The sequence below is a fragment of the Acipenser ruthenus genome, chromosome 19 (assembly GCF_902713425.1).
Source record: "Acipenser ruthenus chromosome 19, fAciRut3.2 maternal haplotype, whole genome shotgun sequence".
NCBI lineage: Eukaryota > Metazoa > Chordata > Actinopteri > Acipenseriformes > Acipenseridae > Acipenser > Acipenser ruthenus.
In genome coordinates, this window is record NC_081207.1 from 8398988 (window position 1) to 8422658 (window position 23671).

General features: G+C 36.7%; 1 protein-coding gene across 1 annotated transcript in view; it reads right to left on the bottom strand.

Moving 5' to 3' along the window:
• Nucleotides 1–23671, bottom strand: part of LOC117424597 (dynein axonemal heavy chain 9-like) — a 138722-nt gene that overhangs the window by 60743 nt on the left and 54308 nt on the right. Inside the window, exons 42-51 of the mRNA XM_034041106.3 lie at nucleotides 18062–18223; nucleotides 17655–17851; nucleotides 16233–16395; nucleotides 15622–15745; nucleotides 13409–13551; nucleotides 12065–12226; nucleotides 11332–11565; nucleotides 5773–6033; nucleotides 2297–2722; nucleotides 1018–1137 (exon numbers count right to left, since the gene is read on the bottom strand). Coding sequence (XP_033896997.3) covers nucleotides 1018–1137; nucleotides 2297–2722; nucleotides 5773–6033; nucleotides 11332–11565; nucleotides 12065–12226; nucleotides 13409–13551; nucleotides 15622–15745; nucleotides 16233–16395; nucleotides 17655–17851; nucleotides 18062–18223 — 1992 coding nt within the window. The remainder of the gene's footprint in view (nucleotides 1–1017; nucleotides 1138–2296; nucleotides 2723–5772; nucleotides 6034–11331; nucleotides 11566–12064; nucleotides 12227–13408; nucleotides 13552–15621; nucleotides 15746–16232; nucleotides 16396–17654; nucleotides 17852–18061; nucleotides 18224–23671) is intronic.

Below are 23671 nucleotides of genomic sequence, written 5' to 3' on the forward strand. Positions count from 1 at the left end.
CAAAAACAAGATTACATGGTTTGAGATGAATGCTAATTATACAAAAGTGGCAACGGAAGAAAAACCTGAAAACAGGGCTCAAGTGGAAAAATGTTCTATAGTAATCCACAGTTCAAACAACACCTTGCTCCAATTTCTAGTAATTGAAATGTTCATATTTGCTTCCTCTCCTCCAACATTTTAATTGGCTTCATTGCAAGATAAATCAAGGCATAGACTTGTAAAACTATATCCAAACTCATTAGAATTTTAAAGATCTTCAAATCAATTAGTGTTAAATAAAAAAAAGAATGAAAGAGAGATACGGATTGATTGGGCATGGAGGCTTAACTGGTCCCTCAACCACTAAGACAGTGGTCCCATTAGGGCACGCATGAAGCTTTCTCAAAACTCTCATCTGCTTGAGTTATGCTTGTTTATTGATTTACAGACAGGAAGATCAAGCTCCTTCACTGAGCCCCAAAATACATAAAAAAAAAAAATAAGGAGAATCATCTCCTCAAGTTGATGTTTTTATAAACATTATCAAGGCAAAGTAATCATATCCATTTCCATCTCCAACAGTGTATATTTTAATGGCTTGCAGTCCCTTACACTAACAGCTGTCTGCAGCTTGGAGCGGAGTTCTCCTTCCTAGACCTATGTCCAGAGATATGCAATGCTGAAGGAGCTTAAAATGTCTGTTATTGTAAGGCTTTGAGTCTGCCTTTTACTTTGTCAGTGCCTGAAACTGTTTTGGCTATCTTTTAGTTTGCGTTCTTGTTTCTTTACCCAAATCTCCTAGAACAAGAGAGTCCATTCATAGTCCTGGAAGGCCATTCCATACCAATTTAACAGGTAATGGGTCTGGATGGTTGTTTAATTTGTTCAAATGGCTCGCCATGAAAGGCGCTATATAAAAATAATTGATTGATTGATTCCTATAGTTATACAAGGTTCAACCATGTTTAGAGGTAAGTATAAAATCTGAAACAGTCTACCTTCTCATGCTTTTCTATTAATACATTCTAAACTCACCAGTCGGTTGGCGAGAGAGATGGTCCGTGCAGTGGATTCTGCTTCTTGCTGGCATTTCAGTTTGTCTGCAGTAGCTTTCTCAAACTTGGCTGTCAGCTTCGCCAAGTTCTCATTAAGGATCTTTCAAAGTGAAAACAAGGACAAAAACTCAGGATGTAAAAGATGAATAAACTATAGGTATATTCAGTTTACTGTATATTGCACCCCCAGAGACAGTCATAGATATACTGTACAGATTACTTAATATTGGTCAACAGCAGTGGTACACACCAGCAGAATTCAATATACACCAGCTTTCAGTTAAGAACAGCATTACAACACCTACTGATAAAATGGAGTATTGCACTTTAACGCTGTATAATCACATGTCCAGTTTAACACGCACTGCATGCAATGACAAACATGAAAACACTGCAATGGAGCAACCTCAATTCTAACAAATAGACTTTGTTTACACTATCACCCAACTTTCTACTATAACCACGGGCTGTACTAAGCAATTCTGTATTAACAACCAAGATCTGCTGAAAGTAGCCCTGACAAGTTTTTTTGACCAAATAGAAAAACAATAAGCATGCAAGGGGTTTAGAATCCTCTTCATTTAGTATGTTTGTTTAATACGTTGCTGACGCCATTTATTCAACGTTTCAAATTATTCTTCTTCTTCTATTATGAGGCTATTGTAGATTTACTATCAGTATTTAGAAAATGCAGTCTACTAACCATTATGAATAGATATTGTTTTGTATCATTAACCATTTATTTTATTTTTTTTGGTAGCAGTTTTTTAACACAGGTAAACCCAGTTTAAGAAAGCTGCACAATATCTGTAGTCGTTCAAAGCCAAACTGGAAACCAGGCAGATATATTTAAATATACCCTTACATATTTTAATATTAATTTGGTCATTTGAATTTTGAAGGATAATTCCTCTCCCTAAAAGAAAACTACATGTAAACCCAAATCACCCAAAAGGCACTACCAAATTAGTGTGACAAAAAGGTGAGACCTATTTTTATTTTTGTATGTAAACAAAACCAGTTAACTTAGCTAAGGGCAAGACTGTATGTATGACAGTGTCAGGCAGTTCAACACTATCTGTATAAGAGTTGCAATGTGATATTTTTTTAACCTGAAATCATGTTTTGAAATGTAAATACATGTTTGTTAAAACAAAAACAAACAAAAAAAAAAAAACATAAATCTCTATAGAGAATTAAAGTGCCCAACAGATTTAAGAAATAATATTGTTGGCTACTACCACTTTTACAGTACTTACAGCAATTTTGGACTTGATAATGGACAGTTTGTCCTGGGCAGCAGCTAGATCGGCGTTGGCTTTATTCAGGGCTTGGCGTTTGGGCTCCACTTCACAATGCACTTCATAGAACTTCACAACGTTAATAACCCAGGAACACAGACCAGCTGCTGCAAGGGACTTCGATGACACCAATTCAGGATTAAATTCAGGGTCCTTGAGGTAAGGCTGGAGAGCTTTCAGACAGTTATCATGGACATTCTCTTTGTTGAAATTGACCAGGGCATCCAAGAAGCTGTCTACTTTGGCCATCATGACCTTTGCCGCTTTCCAGCTTCGGTCTTTGGGAACTTTTCCCCCGGGTGCCATGAGCACCATGACGGCGGCTGTGACGTTAGTGACAGCCAAGACTGGCGAACCAAAAGACTTTAGCTCTGTCAAGTTGTTCTGAAAAAAAAGGAGTGGATAAATGTTGTTACAATAAAATGAATGGGTTTTCTTTGTACGCATAGACACTAATGCAGTAAGTCTGTAGAGGTAGCTATTTGAAACAGAGTAGCATTGAAGCCTGAAGCTACGTTCAGAATTTTAAATAATGTGTCTCATCAAATGCAATGAAACTCCATCGTAGCATGACAACCCTCACAAGGCTTCTTAACTGTGAATAGTTGAACCCTCTTATTCACTTTTTCAGCACTTTTTTTGATACCTGTTTATTTCACAGTAAAAGTGTAACAATATTATATAGATCTTTAACCAGTTTTAAATAAACATGCTAAATGTGTAGTGTTATGCTATCCAGTTACATCAAAATAATGCTGTGGTTACTTTCACAGGTCATAAGTAGGGGTATGCAGAATACTTGGATTGTCTTTAAGAAGTATTTAAAAAATCAGCAAGTACCCAATACACCCATTCATAATGTGGTGATTTTATAACAAAAAAAGCTGTCTCCCTCCCGCTTTCAATGCAGTTCCAATCAATGGCAATTAACTTCCACACTGTTTTAAAGTAGATTGGAAGATTATTTCCTCTCATACAGGAGCACTAAACTGCCTCAGAACAGCAGTATGACAACAAAAATGTCAGCTGCTTTTAATCCTGACAAGTTCAAGACAACTAGCCATATGATTTTTTTCTGATTTTGTGGCTTTCATTTACACCACAGAGAGAATAAACAACATGCTAAGCCTCCACAGATCCTAGCATACTTAATAACTGCTACAGAAATGCAGAGGATTAAACACAATCTGTTTCAAAGAAGCGTCATTATAGAAGAATATTTAAAAGAGTTACAGTACTTGGTATGCATGGGATATATTAGAGTTATCTTAACTAATGCAATCTTCTTGTTGTTCAGATTCACTTTGCATCATTTCCAGTTTCAGTCATCATGGCTTTTTAAACGTTATACGACATTTAAATCACCTCTGTGGCCTCAATAGAGCTCTTAGAATCACGTCTAATCCAAGTAAACCTGGTAAACCAATCTGACGTGTTCAAGAAAGTAACTGAATCATGTAACCAAATGATTGATTTAAATATATATTTGTTCAGCCAACAGTCATTTTTATGAAACTGTATCTATGGGCGTTGTATAATACATTAGTTTCCAGCACTGTTATTTGATAACTTCTTTCTTTATAGTATCCTGCTTATTACCTGGTACAGTCCAGTATTAAAAAAAAATATGATTTTTAATTGTTTCCATCTTCAAGCAGCAGGGAGCGGTGAGAGTTGCAGGGGAGTTGGGATGTAGGAAATATGTACCACTTCTAAAATGATTGATTTAGCCCTACAGATTAATTTGGAAATACTATTATAAACCAGTTTTGTGTCGTTATTTTGCCTTAAATAATAAGTTAACTGCGTTTATGTATGTGGGGTGCATTTGCACCCCTGTCCGCCTTCCGAAGGGGCTCAATTATTGCTGCCGATGGAAGGTTACATTGAATGAAAACAATATTACATCGCAAGATATTTTTCTTCTATTTTATATTGCATTACAATAATCAGGTTCACATTTTCCTAGAACATGTAAGTGACCAGGTCCTATTTACTAAGCTTTAAATAATGTAGTCTGTTTTGTTGTTAAGAGTGTTGTAGGCTTTAACAGTAGTCCAGATAATGTATGATACCAAAGGTACTAAAATACTGCTCTTATTGACCTACTTTTCAGCACAGGCAAAGGGTAACTCATTTGTTTTTAAATGCAATTCCCGTAAAATTATTATTATTATTATTATTATTATTATTATTATTATTATTATTTATTTCTTAGCAGACGCGACTTACAATTGTTACAAGATATGACATTATTTTTTTTACATACAATTACCCATTTATACAGTTGGGTTTTTACTGGAGCAATTTAAGTAAAGTACCTTGCTCAAGGGTACAGCAGCAGTGTCCCCTACCAGGGATTGAACCCACAACTCTCCGGTCAAGAGTCCAGAGCCCTAACCACTACTCCACACTGCTGCCCCAAAATGGTTAATGTTCAGCAAAAGAGAATAGATGCTGCGCACTTAACCACAAATCTGATTGATCTTGATTTAACTTTTTTATTTTAATTCAAAGCAACTAAAATGGAACTGAACCTACTTATAGTTTATTTTTAATGGCTCAATTAGGAGACCATTGAAACTGAAGGGATACGAACACCGTTTTGTAAAACAATGAAGCCCAGTAGATATAATGTAATACCGATGTACAGTATAGTATTCAGTTCCTTTAAATGTCGGCACAATTAATTTCAGTATGTATTAATATAGGATTTTCAGAAATACCAGTTTTTACCAAAGCCAGTTAGTAGTGGGGAGATATGAACTCCTTTTCATGAGCTGTGTTTTTAGTTTCTTTTCCTACTTATAGTAGCTTTAAATATATCCTGAAGATGTATGAAGGGACTGGGAAGCATGATGATACCAAGGTGTTGGGCACAGTCTTCCATGATTCTATTTTTTTGTGTTTTTAACTAGGTTACTGCTGCAGCGCAGGCGATGTGTGAACTAAATAAAATACTCCCTAAAACACAGGCAAGCTTTTGCTTCAGTACAACATTTGCACCACTGTTTTTTTCTTAAGAGTAGAAAAACTAAAATGTACAAGATACTACACTGGCAGTCAGGAACAACGTGGGTTAGCAAGAGGCTGACATGAAGACTCATAAGCTATATTGCCATGAACCCCGTCCTAAACAACACATTCTCAATGAGCACTGTGCTGTCCTAATGACTGTTCTTCCCTCCTTCTGCAAGCACATTCATTCTCAGTGAGAAATCTTAGTAAAGCATTCTCTGGACAAGTTGAGTGAGTACACAGTACAAAGCTCACACAAACAAAAAATATAACCTTGTGAAGAAACTAATTTCCAAAGTGGTGGAAAGGGGTAAATAATGATCAGAAAGTGGAGACAATATATTGCATATTCTGAAAATGTAGATGATATAAAAATAATCCCTGTCGTCTCAAGAAATGTCCCACAAACGCTGTACCTTGTTAAGAGTATTCAGAGCTTCCTGGGCTGCAAGTAGTGCTGGCTCTGCCTTGGCTAAATCTTCTTTACAATCCTTCTGTTTCTTGGTGACTTCCTTAGCGATCAGAGCTACCTTCTGCTCTTCCTCATCAGCGATAGCCTTCTCCTTGCTCACTTTCTCAGTCTCCACCCCAACCACCTGGATCAGCTTGTCAGCGTCTTCGTTCTTCTGTTTTAGCTCCACTTCCTGGGCCGCCAGTTTGGCTTTCAGGTCGTCCACCTGTCGGGGAGGGAAGAGAAGGGGGATCAGTGGCCTTTTCAAACATGGGAAAGTCAGACTGGCCATTTAAAACTGTTAATAATAGAAGCCTTACTGTACTGGAGATATACTACTGAGCTATGTTGATGAGCTGCCAAGTGGATTCAGTGCCTACACAAGTTATTATGGATGGCACATTAAGGATAGTGTGCACTGCGCATCTACACAAGAGCGTGACCATTGTGTATTTTGTCTTTACAGTTTTTGTTTTTTGAATTTATATTATGACACGTGCAACACGGGGCAGCAGTGTGGTGTAGTGGTTAGGGCTCTGGACTCTTGACCGGAGGGTCGTGGGTTCAATCCCAGGTGGGGGACACCACTACTGTACCCTTGAGCAAGGTACGTTACCTAGATTGCTCCAGTAAACATCCAACTGTATAAATGGGTAATTGTATGTAAAAATAATGTGAAAAAAATAATGTAATGAAATAAATAATAATAATAATAATAATAATAATAATAATAATAATAATAATAATAATAATAATAATAATAACATAGGCTACATCAGCCAAAATATCAGCACCATCTAGTGCACATGTGTGTATTGCCAGAAAAGCAAATGGAAAGTGGCAGATCACATATCTATGGCAGGCAACTGAAACTGAAAAGCAGTTCCTGAACTCAGAATAAAGCACCTTAAAAAGACCTGAACTACCTTTCTCAGTCACATACTGTAGTGCAGCATTGTGTAGTTGCCAGATGTGTACACATTCCCAAGAAGATTCATGTGCTCAATGATTACTTTTCATGCAATGTTCACATTTGTGTGATTTCTTCTTTAATCTTTAATTGTGCATCCTATGCATAGTTACCTCTGCATTTTATTTATTTTGAGTGCACTGATGTTAATTTAACATGAAAAGTTGAGTCCCATCAGCATTATTAAAGGTGTTGCCAATGAGTAATGACCACCTGACTGCACTACAAATTTACATTCCAGTTAAACTCTCTTTGGAAAGCAGCCACTGTGGTGATCATCTTATAAGATGGATCATGCAGAATAACTGAAGTAATATTTCCCATCTAACTGCACTTCCTAAGGTTTTAAGTACAGGTAGATAATTATCTTCCTTTACATAAATGACATGTCATCCTCATTTATCAATGTAATATATTTAATTTATTTATTTGTTTTATTATTTATTTACAATATCGATGTACGCCAAAGACAGATTTCAAATTTCAAAGTCATGGTATATTACAGCATCCCTGCTCTGGTTAATTTAGTTTTGTCAGCTAGTTTACACAATAATAATATTCACTATGCACAATGGATGTGAAAATGTGAAATTCCATTGGGTGTAACATTATCATAAGCATCCTGCTCTTCTGAGTGGTTATCATTGTGTTGTATAAGCACACATATCAGTGTATCATTTGTTTTCAATTACAAGAGCTATAGGAGGTATCTCATTGCTGGCAGCATGAGACCATAAACCCCAGAGGTGGGCAACACCTGATAAGGTCTAACATACATGGGATTGAAATTGGCTAGCAGTCATTCTAATAGCACCAACACAGGGAGAATGTGTACAAACAAATACATACATTTTGATAGAGCCAGGCCACATTTAAAATGCCTCGTATTTGTGTTGTAGCTGGTTGTTCCAATCAGGGAAATAAAAAACGAAATATTAGTATACATAATTTCCCCCAAGACAAAAAAATGCAACGTATATTGGAGAAACAAATAAAAAAACCTGAGGAAAGTGGTGTGTGTCGACATGGAAGTATACCTACATATGTAGTGCGCATTTTGTGCCAGATTGTTTTGAAGCGCCGCAGCAGAACCTTCAAAATTGTAGCTGCTATGGCCAAATCGTAGCCGTTGGCATCTCTACATTATGATTTTGGGGTAATATTCATAAAAACCGAAAATGTGCACATCCTTAATATACTGTACATATGTATATATAGAGAGATATGTTAAATACATGCCAGTAGCAATCCACAGCGTTAGTTTATTCTGCTAGTATCAATAATTCATGTATCAATATTGTTAACTAAAGGACTGACATAACTATACAATTATGGCTAATATGAAACATTTGAAGTATCAATCTATGTTAAACAGAAGGGTTTTTAACCATTCTGTGTTGCCAAGACGCTGATTCTCCAAAGACACCTGCAGTCCCTCTGGTCTGTCCGCGTTGGTGCTGTCTGTGTCTCTCTCCGAGTTCGAACCTTCTGATTCGGAGGCATATGGCTTGAATTGATATGGGAGAATCCCTGTTTTCTCCATCTATGTCAGGTCCATCACCACATGATTCATGTTCATAAGAGGTGTCTACAACTGATACAATTAGGCTACTTTCACTTTCACTGTCGCTGTCAGCCATACTGGCAGATGCAAGGAGCCTGCGGGTATCTCCCTCTGTGAGGTCACAGTCTCCTGGCCCCAAACCAGGAAATGGAGATCACCCTCTGTGTATTTCTGGGTATTATTTGATTAATTGTAGCGGGATTACACATAATTTGGTAAATTGAATGTGATTATATGTTCAAGTGAGAGCTGTTAATATTATTTTTTACATTTTTGGTAAAAATCAAATTCCATGTCATAGGCTCTTTAAAAAACTGTAGGAAAGAGCACTAGAAATAAAACACCAAAACTGTTTATCAGTAACAAAAGAATCAGTCGTGCTTACCTAACTGTACATTCCATCCTACACCAAAAGCATTAGCATAGTGAGTAACAGGAAGGCAGAAGAAAAACTAAATGGAATAGCATCACTAACTAAACTTGGGGTATTACTGCAAAAAAAAAAATATGCTCAAAATCACCTTTATATGTCATCCCCTCTTATTTGTAAAGCAATTAAGCGTTAACTAACACACATTTTTTTTTCCGATCATGAATGTATTTCATAAATAGGTGTGCTTCATGAGGTAAAAATTCAAGGGAACTTGCTGACCATTTATTTTCCTAAATCTACGGTAGTAAGAACCAGTGTAAAATACATACGGGAGAAAACATCTGCTGAGCATACCTATTTCCTTTCTTTTTTTCGGTTTTACAATGAGCTACAAAATTATTAAAGTCAGCAACTGTATTTCTCTTTATGTCATGTCAGTCTCCTGGGTGTTGAATGGATTTCAATGGGAGCTTAATCTGCTTTTCCAGATGTTTATTCTGACCTGATGCGTGGTTTAGAGACCATGTACACACTAATAAATGGATACAAGTGGGATTGTTTTAACTTATTACTGAGAAGGACGTGGGAATAATACAACACCACAATGAACTCTGGGAAATGAACATGAAAGGTGCTGACATCAACGGCGCACACTAGGCAACCGTTGTAAGGCAGCAATCAAACTGATGCATATTATTACCGCAGGCTAAGTGCACAGCATGTGTTTTTTCTAATGGGTAAGAAATGATAAATTTGAAAGGCTATTTCATCAATCAAGTATAGGTTTATCCCCCAGGTTACTCTTGCTGTTCAGTTTTCTCTGGCTTCACACAGTTCTTATTTCTTCAGCAGGAGACACAGGCATCTTCCATTCACTATATAGTCCAATGTCTGAAATGTCCATCTTATAGTAAACTTGTATTTATATTTAAAAAACATGATCTATGGTATTACACTTGGTTAAATAAATCTCTGTTTGCAAGCCAAGCTTTCAACTAGAGTTGCACTTGCTTGGTCATTTCACCTGGAGGGTGAAATTGGCTTCTTTCCAGTCATTAACTAACCAGTTATGTTTTTGCCCTATTGACTGACGTGCCAGTAACATGCTATGTACCCTGAAGACACTGCTGATATGAAATGGCCATGAAAGTTAAAGTAGAACCAGATATCCAAGTTTTAAAATGAAAATACGTGTGTGTGTCACATCATGTGTTTCTTTCAAAACTGCACATTGAGACCAACTCAGTTAACAGAGGTTCAAATCAGGTATGAGATTATTTAGCCAGCTACAGTTATTTAAAGGTGCAGTTTTGTTACAAATGTATATTTCTCTATTAAAACTAAATGGAATTCGAAACAAAGCTGGAATGGCTCACTCCGCAAAAAAAAAAAAATGACACAGCTACTACACATCCCAAATTAAAGAAATGAAAAGCAATGAAACCAAGAAAAGCCAGTGATATGATTTCAAGTTCTAGGGCAGCAGTGTAGAGTAGTGGTTAGGGCTCTGGGCTCTTGACCGAAGGGTCGTTGGTTCAATCCCAGGTGGGAACACTGCTGCTGTACCCTTGAGCAAGGTACTTTACCTAGATTGCTCCAGTAAAAACCCAACCATATAAATGGGTAATTGTGTGTAAAAATAATGTGATAACTTGTAACAATTGTAAGTCGCCCTGGATAAGGGCATCTGCTAAGAAATAAATAATAATAATAATAATAATAATAATAATAATAATAATAATAATAATAATAATAATAATAATGATAATAATAATAATAATAAAACACATCTGACACTACTAGGTTAAAAAAAATCTATTTTTGCAAGCCTTGCTTTCAGGCAGCATTGCACTTCCTTGGTAATTTCACTGAGAGTGCATCATAGCCAGAAGAGACTGCTGGTAAGCATTATAGAATTATTGTCAGCTACAGCCACTTCCGATCTAAATCCTGTATTATTACAGCTGGCATTCCCCCCATGGGTAATTTACAAACCTTTCTCATTTTATGGTGCTTGCGATCAGTTTCTAGTTGTGGGATCTGTTGCTCCAATGTCATTTATCTGTACATTTACCTTGACCTGGCTTTGCGCTTGTCTGTAGAATCTCTGAGTTCTCGCACTGAGCAGCCTTCCTCATGTCACATGATTTAAAAATAAGATTTCTCAGTGCCAGCACTTCGGATTCTCCAGACAGGCTCAAAGTCATGTAAAGACAGACATAGAGCTGAAATTATTATTATTTATTTCTTAGCAGACACCCTTATCCAGGACGACTTACAATTGTTACAAAAGTTATCACATTATACAGATATCACATTATTATTATTATTATTATTATTATTTTTTACATACAATTACCCATTTATACAGTTGGGTTTTTACTGGAGCAATCTAGGTAAAGTACCTTGCTCAAGGGTACAGCAGCAGTGTCCCCCACCTGGGAATGAACCCACGACCCTCTGGTCAGGTGTCCACAGCCCCAACCATTTTTAATCAAAAGCTTTATATATCTTAACAATAAACCCTGCTGTTCAGGTACGAGTCATACTGTCAGACATGTTTCATAAATATGAATTTTATTTAATTCACCAAAACCCAGACCCTTCGAACACTGACCTGTGCAGACGTGCTGTTGAGTTTCTGCAAGCCATTCTCTAGACGCTCCATCTTGGCTGTCAGCTCTTTGCTCTTCTTTCCTAGCAGGTTCTGGTACAGTTTGATCTGCTCCAGGAAGGACTTGGGGGTGGTGTAGTTGTAGCGACGATCATTAGCCAGATAAACTTTGGAGCTCTCATTCACACTGGTGTGAATGTACGCCATGAATTTGCTGACCGACTCCTTTACTGTGGGCTAAATAGAAAACATGACAGATGCTTGTAGTTACATATTGAGAACAGTGAAGAACAAACTAGAACTGATGTTTAGATGTAAAAAAAAATCCATCAAAAGTATTGTATAAGTCAATATGTTGTGTGTCTCGTGAAAGAGATATCAGATCATACAGTTTGGATGGGAGAACCGTTTATGGCTGATCAAAATGTGTATTATTAAACTTACAATAACTCACAAAAACAAAGACTGTACTCAGGAACTACAATATAACTATAAGTATAACAATATACTTTATTATTGTTATAGTAAAGTTTCTTCTTGTGCCTTGTGGCAAGACACGACTAACAGTTTTCATTACAAATCACAAATTGTCAAATTTCTCTGATCTGTCAGTACTGTATACATTTCATTAGACTTGTGAATCCAACACAGCAAGTCTTTTAAACCAGCAGGGCTTAACACAGTTGCAGCGTGTCAGCTAATTTCCAATCACATCAGTAACTCGCTAGCTCCTCACCTCAATGTTTTCCGTCTCCTGGAGGAAACGCAAGCTGACAGACTCTAAAGCTTCCTGAGGCCACTCGTGGAACCAGTCTATCGCTGTGCAATTGACAACAGCCGGGAACTTCCTGCTGCGCACTCTTAGCTTGTTACCAACGGGTGAGAAGCACAGGGCAACCTGGAGCGATGAGGAGAAACAAAATCAGACAAACTACACTAAATGTAATGGGAATTGAATGGGGCTTACATACCTCACAGAGTCTTAACCAACACTTCACCCATAACTTTATACACATAAATTATAAGAATGCCTTTATTGACACAGCTTTTCAATTTGAATGATAAAGAGCCCAGTTTTAGTTTTGTAACATTAAAGAGCAAGTAGCTTCAAAAGGTAATTAATAGGTTTTCTTTTTTACATTTCTGGTACTGTTGTATGTTGCTTGAAATCAGTTTAAGTGGTTCTGGGTGTTGTTGCTCTGAAGTCAGGTAAAGGCAAACTTAGTAACTCAATACTGGAACAACAGAACTCCTCTGAATATTTGCTAAAATAGTAAAAGCAAAACAAAAATTAAAAAATGTAAATGAAATATTCAAAGCCATCCTTTTTTGTAGATAAAAAAAAAAAAAAAAATTTGGAATTGACCTCATAATAAAGGTCGACTCCAAATACTGAGCACTGACATTTTCTCAAAAAACAAACGGAAAGAAATGAAAGAAATGTTCCTCTATTTTGGAATGGCAGTACATTATAAAACATCCCAGTTTACATCTAAGGAACGACCAAGTTAACCAACCACATATTCTTGAAGCAAATGAGTATACATATACTTCTATGTGTATATAAAAGGCACAGCAATACAGATGTTTAAATTGTCAAAAGGGAAAACATGGGGAATCTTTCCGAATATTGTTTTGGTCAACAACATATTTAAATTATATTTTAAAATCGGCAGAAAAACAAAAAAAAAAAGTCATGCATTAAATTAAACAGGGTGATAAGCTATTTCCATTGTTGCATAAACTATGAATGAAAACAACAAATAATGCAATACCAGCCAGCGTGGCTTTTCCCAATTTCACCCTCTTTGATAATACTATATCATCGCATGTCAGTGCCCCCGGGATCATACATTGTTCATAACTGGAGAGGGGGGGTGTGGTGGCAAGCATGAGGAATATTACGATAAGTGATGAATATATTATGAAATGAGTCTCGATCAAAATTGGTCAGGGGGCTGCGACATGCGAATGTGAATTCTTTATTATTCTCCTGCATGCTCCAGATATTAATGTTAAGAATGAAATCGCAGACAGATCATTAATCAACGCCAACAAATCCCTTTTTTTGCTGTCTCACCTTGAGCTGCCTTCGAACGCGGTCTATGAAGAATTTCCAGCAGTTTTCTCGGGTATCCATCAAGCCCAGGCCCTTCACTTCATTCCTCACGCTGCTGATGATATTCTCAACTTCATCGTCTGGAAACAAATCAGGGATTTCTCCTACAGGTGCAAAAACACAATGTGCTTGTGAGGCAACGCTGGAGCGATTGACATTAATCATGTCTTAGGGACTGTTCTTCCCCAGAGAAATCATTTGTTTATGAGGTTATTAGGACAAAAGGTGGAAAAGGAAAGAAAAATAATACAAGAAAACAGCTAATTAGATCAAAGTTTGAAAACATGTATGCCAGTCAGTACAAAATCTCATATAATGGTTTGCTGTGCATCTGCCAATGGGCTCACCATTTCATCTATGCGGGTACTGAAACTCAAGAATACATGGTTTTATTTAGTATATTCCGTTTTTCAAATAACACAGTTCCCAACCCCTAAACCACGTTAGTGAAACACACAATAGTAAATGTCACGTATTTCATTGTTATTAGTAAAAGTGCAGTGACAGTCACATGAGCGCTTGTATGAAACACGATCCTATTCACAAAGCTTTACCTCCCTCTAAAACAGTTGAAAGTCAAACTTTTCCTTCATCTAAACAGACTTTAAATAACTCAGGAGTTAAATATTTTTGAATACGGCCACTGATTCCACATATGAACCACTTTTATCTCATGTGGGCAGTTTCAACAGAATTGACATATCTAGTAAAAAGAAATACAGTTCACATGCTTTTCACTCCCTGTTTGTGCAGACATGCTCATTTCCATCAAACTATGTACTGCTTCAGTAAAGTCTGCTACAGAAATTGTGCATGCTGTATGTGAGCCAGGCTCCTAGAAATAGAATGATTTTGGAGCACAGTACCACACACGTAATCCTATCGAGCCTGTGATTGAAAAAAATTTGGAATCTGACTATTTCTCTTTGGTAATGTAAATCTCTGAAAGCTTTTTCAACAATTCCTTTTCACACCCCACTGAGCTCCTCTTTTTGGGGACTTCACAAAATGCTGTAGCGTTCACGGGCAATCAGCACTGACGTTACCTGAGAGGAGCTTAGTCTATTATAAAATATAGAAAAAAAATAAATACAATCATACTACAATCCCAAAACGCAGTGGCTTGAATTCTTACTTAAAAGCTTATGACGTAAAAATGTCAAATGCCACTTTTCCATTCCAGGCACAGCAAGTGCAGGTGAAATCTATTTTCACTTGGCAAGTCAGTACAGTTTATATAAAAAAAAAATATATATATATATATATATATATATATATATATATATATATATATATATATATATATATATATATATAATGGAAACTTGGAACACAAAAGTTATCATTTCAACACTTTATTGTGCTGTTAAAAGTGTTTTAATCCCAATACAAGTATCGTCCATTTAAATTGTTGTATCATGAGCATACAAATGTGACACTGAACTCCATATACTGTATATTTCACACAAATTCTGAAACTGCCTGGGACAGTATTTACTCTTTTGTTTCAATATTATCTCACAGTTTCCAAGATAACTGCATAAACAGTGTAATACACATGTGGTTTCCTTGGCAACAATTTAGAATAGCTTTGGATACTTTTGGAGCCTTGAAAAAGCTTGTTAGCAGGAGGCAATTTTGGTTACAGAATGTTGAATTATCTTCATTCCAATCCATTTACAGTACACATCTATTGGAGTTGCTCATTCTGCAGATAACATTTTCAAAGATCCACATTTGAGCTGCAACTATCGGTAACCTGCATGGTGCCTGTATATTTGAATATAAAGTATCTGTAGATGAGAACCTTCCATGAGGCACAGGTATTCCACTGAGGAAACAGTACAATACAGTACAGCAGACTTGCTAATCCAAACATGTTGGAAAAGGACCCTGTTCAGATTATGGATTATTTGTTTGATGGTTTGTAAAGGTATATGTGATCGATCAATAATAATTTGAAACTAAAGATACAGACACACACTCATTACAGAATTATCGAAGCTGGTCAGTTTCTACAGCTGCTATCAGCATGCATTTCATTATAAAAGCGTGGTTCAGATTGTAGGTCAGTTTGGACTACTGGGTAGCTCTGTTTTTCAGTTCATAATTCTAATATACCCTCTGCAGGTGGCTTTACTTCATTTAGCTATGCATATCTATCATGACCTTACCTGATGCCAGGAGATCATTGACCAGGACTAAGAACTTTTCATCTGATACTTGGGCGTCAGTCATTAGGAATACAGTACCAATGTTTTTTACTCCGGCTTTTATATACTGGGTCGCCAAATCAGTCTAGAGAGGAGAAAACATAATATTCACCAAGCTTGATTTGCCATCTTTAACACAGTAACAATATTTGTTTTAATATTTCAATAGTTACATTATGTTCTGCTGTTTAGCGTTACTGTCTTTCTCTCTATTTTTTTTTTGTATTCATTAAATCCACACTGGCAGACTATTGCAGTACTATGCTAACATTTCCAGGACCAGAGTTCTGAAGAAAATGGTTTGCCAAAAGTTTTTAGGGTATATTATAATATTCCTATGGCGATTTCCTTTAAGGATAATCTCTTGTCATTACATAATGTCATAATGTATTTTTTAGGAGTAGAAGTGGGCACTGCTGGGTTTAAAATAAAAAAAATAAATGCATTTAAAAAAAAAACCATAACATACACTTGCTTGCTTTTCCTTAATATGCTGGGAGACCTTCCAATATGAAAAGGGATTCAGAGAAAACCTTAAATCAATTCCTGACGTTGGTTATACATGGGCTTACCTTAAGGTCAGGAATGCTGTAGCCTTTCTTTAAAGTAATTTGAAAGACCTCCAAGGAGCTTATAGAAGCTGCCAGTCTTGTCAGGCTTTGCTTGCCACTGCCACCTACTCCAACCAGGAGAGCGTTTCCCCGGGGGGACTCCAGGATGCGATTGATACGACAGCTACACCGGCAGCAGGAGAAGATTAAAAAACAAGGATGGGGAGACTATAAATACCAAGCTAGTATGTACTTATGGATTGAATCAAGAGCTGGCTTACCCTCTGTTTGATTATGCTAAATCTAATACATTGCTTTGACAAGTAGTTTCAGACAGAGATACGGTGGAGGTGAAATAAGACTGAAAGAGAGGTAGATATAATATTACTAATAATGTAAAGGTTAAAAGATGGCAAGGGGTTTTAGAGAGGTCATAAATAGATGAATCTGGGAGCCAAAGATAGGCAAGTCCTGGAACAGCTTGTGAGGGAATACGGTGAGGGAGGAAGTAGTTTACTCCCAATGTCCATATATTACTATATTCGGGAGCACTTGAAAGATGTCCTGTCCAAATTGTGTAAGAGTATGTGTTGTGTATGTTATGTAGACTACTATCCACTGCACTGAGGGATCTGCAGTGAGCACCTGAGGGCTAACTAAGCAAAGTTTAGTGATGGTGTGTAATCCTGTGTGTGACTTTTTTTTTTTTTTCAAACACATATAAGGCCACATTTTCTCCAATCCTTAATTAACTTTTTCTAAAGTAGAAAAACAATTATTGATTGTACAACATTAGTATCAAACATCGAAGTAATGTAATCAAAGGTATCTAAAGCACTCTCAAGTTGCTGTTGCTGGAGTAAATAGCTATCAGTTTTGGAGTCAAAGCCAGCTTAAATTGACTGCCTTGATCTTGGCCTCCGTCTGGCCTGGAATATTCCTGATCCAAGCACTTCAAGTACTCACTACTTCAGTACAGCTAAATGTGTTTTTGTTGTTTTTGCCTTGTTATGATGATTAAATAAAATATGTACATGTCATTTTCCAGGAAACAGTTTCTAATTGTATGAATTTGATGAAAGCTGTCCAACTGCAACATTGACCTTGACTTACAGGCGCAAAAGAGAAAAACATTTAATCGGTAATTCATGTATAAAAAAGTTCTTGTTTTTCCTGTTAAATATGGAGTACTAAAATAAACTTAGTTGCTGTTTATATGTTTCCCTGCCCTTATGAAAGTTTACCACAGTACATTTTCACAGTAGTTTTGCAGTTTTCCCATGGATATACTATTCAATATGCTTTACTGTATATTTCTGGGATTTACAATGTTTATCTATGCTTTACCATGCCCTCACTACGCCTTATTACATTTTGATCATCTTTTACCATGGTCGACTTTTATAAGAGCATCTTTATTAATGCATTTTGAAAAGATCTTACATGTGACACATGGCATCTTCAAAGAGAACGAGGTTCATCACAGCATTGACTTCATTATAATTGTCCAGTGCTTCCACGAGGGTTTTATTCAAGGACTCCCAGGACTGAACCGGCATGTACTTGGGCTCACCGATGCCGGCAGCAAAATGACAGTACATGTTCATTTTCATCGTCTCTTCAAGAGTTCCCTCGATATCCTTCAAACAAAAGAGAAAACTTTTCATATCTCTCACCAATATGGGGACAACATTCTCTTGTGGAACAAAACTACCTGGCAACTCTTGCTGTTTTGCAATCAAATCTTTTAGGTATTTTATTTTTGCAATGACAATTTAAGCAAATAGCTTCAAAATGTCCACAATCCTTCCAAGTGATTGCTTTCAATATAATGAAACTAAAGTCTTCACCTCATAAAACTTTTTCACCAAATCAGTCTGTATTTTATCAAAGACCCCAAAATCCTTTTCATCCACCATCTTGTCTCTGTAGACTCTGTTGGACTCGTGTAGATATAACTTCATCAGGTCCTGGGGAGTTTTCAGGCAGTCAGGCATAGAGAAAAGAATGCCCTGAAAAACAACAGCAATAATATATAATTTAGTTACAATAATGAGATATTCTCTTAAGAGTGAACTTCAATTTCTCATTTGACCTTGTGCCATACTATGAGGACCACTGCACTTGACCAACAGGCATCCACATTTCTTATCATGTCTTATCACATTGATTTATTTCTCTATCGAAACAGAATTAGAAACCCACTTACCAAACACTCCTAAATTACTGGAGGTTTTTTGGCGTACCCTGCCTGATACAATTTACCAACCCAATCTCATTCTGTGAAATATCTATATGAACAGGAAGAATGCATCAGGAAGGAATAAGGAAATGAAGGCAGAAACAGAATTGGAATATTCCAATAGCATGTAATTCTCAGGAGCTTAGCATAATATTTTGCTGTCGGTGTGGTGGCTTTGACCTTATCTATTTTGAAAAGTTATCAATTCAGCATATCTTTTATCTAAGCACAGCTGGTATACTAGCGTGTAACCATTAACATGTCCCCCTGCAACACTGCCCCCAATGGGTGTAAGAAATGTGCTATTTCTTACTGATGTATTTCTTACATCCACTTTGGGCAGAGTGTTGCAGGGGGACAGATTAAGGATAACACTCTGGTATACAAGCTTTACTTGGAGAGAAGACATGTTTGAGAACCCAAAAGAGGGGCAAGGGAGATTTTTAGAAAGTCCCCAGGGATGCCATGACTGACACAGAAAATGATATTCAAAGTAATTCTAAACAAGAAGACATTAGATAGCGGTTTTCTTTTTCATTCTCACCCAATGTATTCATCGAAAAAATACTTTTAAAAATAGTCCAGCTTGCATCTCACAAATGTGCGTAATTTAGCATAAGTGGTTCCAGCAGCTGTCCCTGTTAGCTTGCAATAATCGCAAGAGCAACAACTTGTGTGGGCTCCCTGTGTCTTCCCTCAGCTCCCAGCCCTGCCAAGCTATCATCTTTCTGTTAGGACTATCAGTGTGAATACTGCAAGATGTTTCTTTTCCCATTAAAAAAGTCAACGGGAATGTCAGGGCATGGTGCCCCCTACAGGTAGGACACACACCGCCCCCACTGTGCATCATCACATGGGGGTGTTATTAAGAACTGCAGACTGACACAGTACTGGGGGAGTGTGATGGCTGGCTAGTGAGACAATTCTAAATAGATACATGAGTGGATAATTATCATAATGGCACAATGTTCTTCTCAGTGTCATTTTCTATCAGCTGACAGCAACCTTAAATGGACCATAAGAAGAAATGTAGTTACTACAGTTCCATTCCTTCCAATATTTGTTCAGCTGGATTCCAAAAAGTAGTATTAGCAGCTCAGTGAATCTAGAATGGAGTTTTTTTTAGGTGTGTTTCTCTCTGTATCTTAAAAACATGCAATCATAAATTCTGAACTAGAGAACATAAGACAAATGTTTCAGCTAGTGCCTTCAGTCAAATAGTTTCACCTCAGCATTTCTACCAATACATTACAGACATGAAATCATTAATTCTTAGGTAAAAGCATGAAGAACTGCATACTTCTAAAAATGTTTATGCAAGCATTTATTTAAATATTTAATTTACTTTATTTTTTTTCTCACAAAACAGAATACAATGATGTGAGAGTGCATAAAAGGAGAACTTAAACTTCTTGTTAGTTAACAGTTAAAATTAGCAGATGTTTTACATCTTTAAAAAACAGAAGACTGGAGTAAATACTATGCCACCAAGAAGATGACAAACATTCCCCCTAATGCATTCATCAAAGTTATGAAATAGGTAACCTTTAGTTTCACCTCAAAAGTTCTTATGCCAATATATTACAAACATCAGCCAGGGTAATCAGTGTTGCCTCACTAACTATGAATGTGAAAGTCTGGACTTAAATACAGAAAGTTACCTTTTTCATTCAGCTTTATTTTATGTATTTATTTATTTATTTTTTACAAATGCTAAGCTTTTTATGATGTCTTGGTTTCTTAACATATATACTGTACATAAAAACAAAAAACAAAAATAAATAAATAAACAGCATATGCAATGAAAGCTTTAATCCATCACAACAGTTTTGTGTGCTAAAAGCACAGAACGTGCTGCGCTGACTCAAATAGCAACCATTTTGACAAGAAGGCAGCCAGTAAGCCAAACATCTACAGAAAACACAATGTTTTAATAAATGTGCAATGCTCCAAACTTTTCAGTATCAAATATACTGTTGCTATTGTGTCAAAGCTTGTGTTACAAACAGTACAAAACAAGCAATTTGAAATAGCTGTTGGGAGGCAAGCTACTCTTTCCCCACATGTATTAGTGCCAGCTCACAACATAGAAATTGGAAGAAAACTGACAAGAAAAAAACCTTTAACTTTGGTTGGCCTTGTAGTCCATGTAGTTACTGTTGTTGCCTCCCAAGACATACAAAGATTTGTGCCTCTTTCAATGAAAATCCTGAGTGCTTGACTTCCACACGTTATAAATCATTAGTAACAAACTATACTGTAACTATACTGTAACCTGCAACAAATCATTACATGCCACCATTATAGAGTGGACTCTGTCAATCTTTCATGCTTAGAAATCAGGCTCTGCGAATTAAGCGGGTCACTGACATCATTCATCTCTGGTTACATTTCCACTGGGAGACTTAAACCTGTCATTTCCCCACTGGGATGATTACATGGCAACCAAGCATGAAATTAAGATAGCAGGGGGCAGTTCCATTCCATCCACACCACATGCGTCTTCAACTTGCGAATTACAGCTATAGGTTTATTTTTACTATTCTTTAAGGTCTCTTATAAGAGAATGTCAAAGTGTGATGAAAATGACACTAAGTTATTGGCTTCTGCTGAAAAGTAACAGTAACTGTTATTGAAAGCCTTCTTCTAATGGTGATTTGTCCCATATTAAATGTGTTGCCATCTGAATCTTTTGTTAAATGGTGCAAGTAATAACCTTGATTATGAGGTGTGCGGTGAGAGGATTAATATTGACGCCAATATGAGCAAAGAGGAATACACCAAATATGAATTGACCAGATATATTGCAACCCTCTGGGTCAGATGCCATTGTGATGTGAAGTACAGGAAGGAACAGAAATGATTAAAAATAAGATGAGAAAAAAAACAGAATGTATTCAGATTATGGGAAAAGTGCTTTTGAAAGGTTATTTTCTTTGTGTCAAACATGTCAAACAACTCTGGAAACATGTTGCTTGGCTACAGCATTTCATTACAGAGACATGCATGATGAGAGGTGGGTTTGTTTACATAAGGAAGCCATACAGGAAGCATAATGCTTACACATACCAAACCTGAATACGGAATTACGTGAAAAATACATTTTTAATCCAATATTCACATGAAAAGGTACCATATTCAGAATGCTGATGGAATTTGTATATAGACGTGCATAAGGTTTATGGATCAGTTCTGAATAAACAAACATATACCGGTAATGTCTATGTATTCCACAGAATGCTATTTGGAAAGTGGCTGTAATATGTACTTCAAAATAGAAGACTTCTAAAAGCTGACTTTCTGAAGTGAGGTATTAGGAATGACCACCAGGGGTGTGCAGGTGTAATTCAGCCCTACTGCAACTGTGACTGTATAAAGATTTACTAACACACAGTTGCCATGGTTGCATTGGGGGCAGAAATTACAGTTGCACTCCCCCGTGGTTGAAAAAGAACATTAGTTAATTAGAAAAGGCAAAATATCCCATGAAAAGCTAACATAACAGAGCTCACATGACTATAAACCCAAGAGTTGGGCTACACAAGTTTAATAACCTGTAAACCTCCAACCTGAAGATGCTTGCATTGTGCCTTAGGGTTAAGCCAAGCAACAGGGAAAGCCAAAGTTCAGTCTAAATCATTTTGTCGAAATCTACAACAGGCTCACAGGAAGCACCGATTCACTGGAGATTCTCCATTAAAGCCATGATGCTGCTAAAGGTTGGACAAAAAACTGGAAAAGATGTTTTCTGATCACATTTTCCAACTCAATATGAATGTAAAGGCATTATTATATTGTGATTTCCTTAATGCATTTTGCTTTCTCTCTCTCTCTCTGTATATATAGACGTACTACTGACAAAAGAAAATCCTTCCTCTTTACATACTGTGTTCCCATAAATAATTTCATACTGCACACCACAGTAATTCAGAACCCCCTCGAGAACACAAAGAACAAGCTTCTATTGTTTGACTGCAATAATACATTGCAGTGACTGGCTAGTGTCATTTGAGTTGGTGGTGTTACATTATAAACTATGTTTTCTGACTGATGGTTTGTAAATTAATTTACACAAGGTTAACCTCAACCGGGTCCTAACAATGTAATATATATATATTTTTAAATTCTCACAGGTTGATAAAACATAAACACATTCATTCGTATAGCATGTATTGCTGCTCTCAAAGGATACCTGAGGTATTGCATTGGCATGAATACCGTAAAGCTCGGCACTACACTATAGTTTTAGAACAAGAGTGAAATATAAAACCATGTCCTGAACAAAAAGGAGCAAGGTGAGTCATAAATGTGCAATCCAATGTTCTCTTAATAGTTCAGACCCTTTCAATTGCATGTATTATAACTATTATTGTATACTACTGCAAAAGTAAAAATGCTAAATATTGTATTAGGTTTAAAATCAATCAGTCAACTACTCCAATGCAACAGTGACATCAGCAACTGCTAGTAGACTAATTGCATGTCCATTAATAAATACTTAAAAAAAAAATCCAAGCAGTTTTTAAATATAGTTCACAAACACTTGTTGACCTATTCAACTCTGTCATTTTAGTAGCTGTTCAACCCCTATACTTTAGAATGAGGCTGGACATGAGAAACTTGCTATGACACTGTTAATAGCCAAGACAACACTGCTTCAAAATAACATTACATTACAGCGAGTCATTTGCATAGTAAATTAATCTAGGGGCAATTACACAAAAGCATGTTATTATTATTATTTTATTATTTGTTTATTTAGCAGACGCCTGTATCCAAGGCGACTTACAGAGACTAGGGTGTGTGAACTATGCATCAGCTGCAGAGTCACTTACAATTACGTCTCACCCGAAAGAGGGAGCACAAGGAGGTTAAGTGACTTGCTCAGGTTCACACAATGAGTCAGTGGCTGAGGTGGGATTTGAACCGGGGATCTCCTGGTTGCAAGCCCTTTTCTTTAACCACTGGACCACACAGCCTCCCAATATGTGCTACATATTGCTGTTTTTTCTAAACTCCCAACCACAGTTCATTTTGTTTATAAATCACTAAATTCATTATGCTTCACACATACAGTAAACTTAAAGAACCCTGCTAATTTTCTAATTCTAGCACAGCTTCTTTTTGGCTTTACACAGCATGTCAATAACATCCCAAAGGAGGAGATGTCCTACTTTCTTAACACCATCATAACCTTGAGACCTACACTTTTATACGA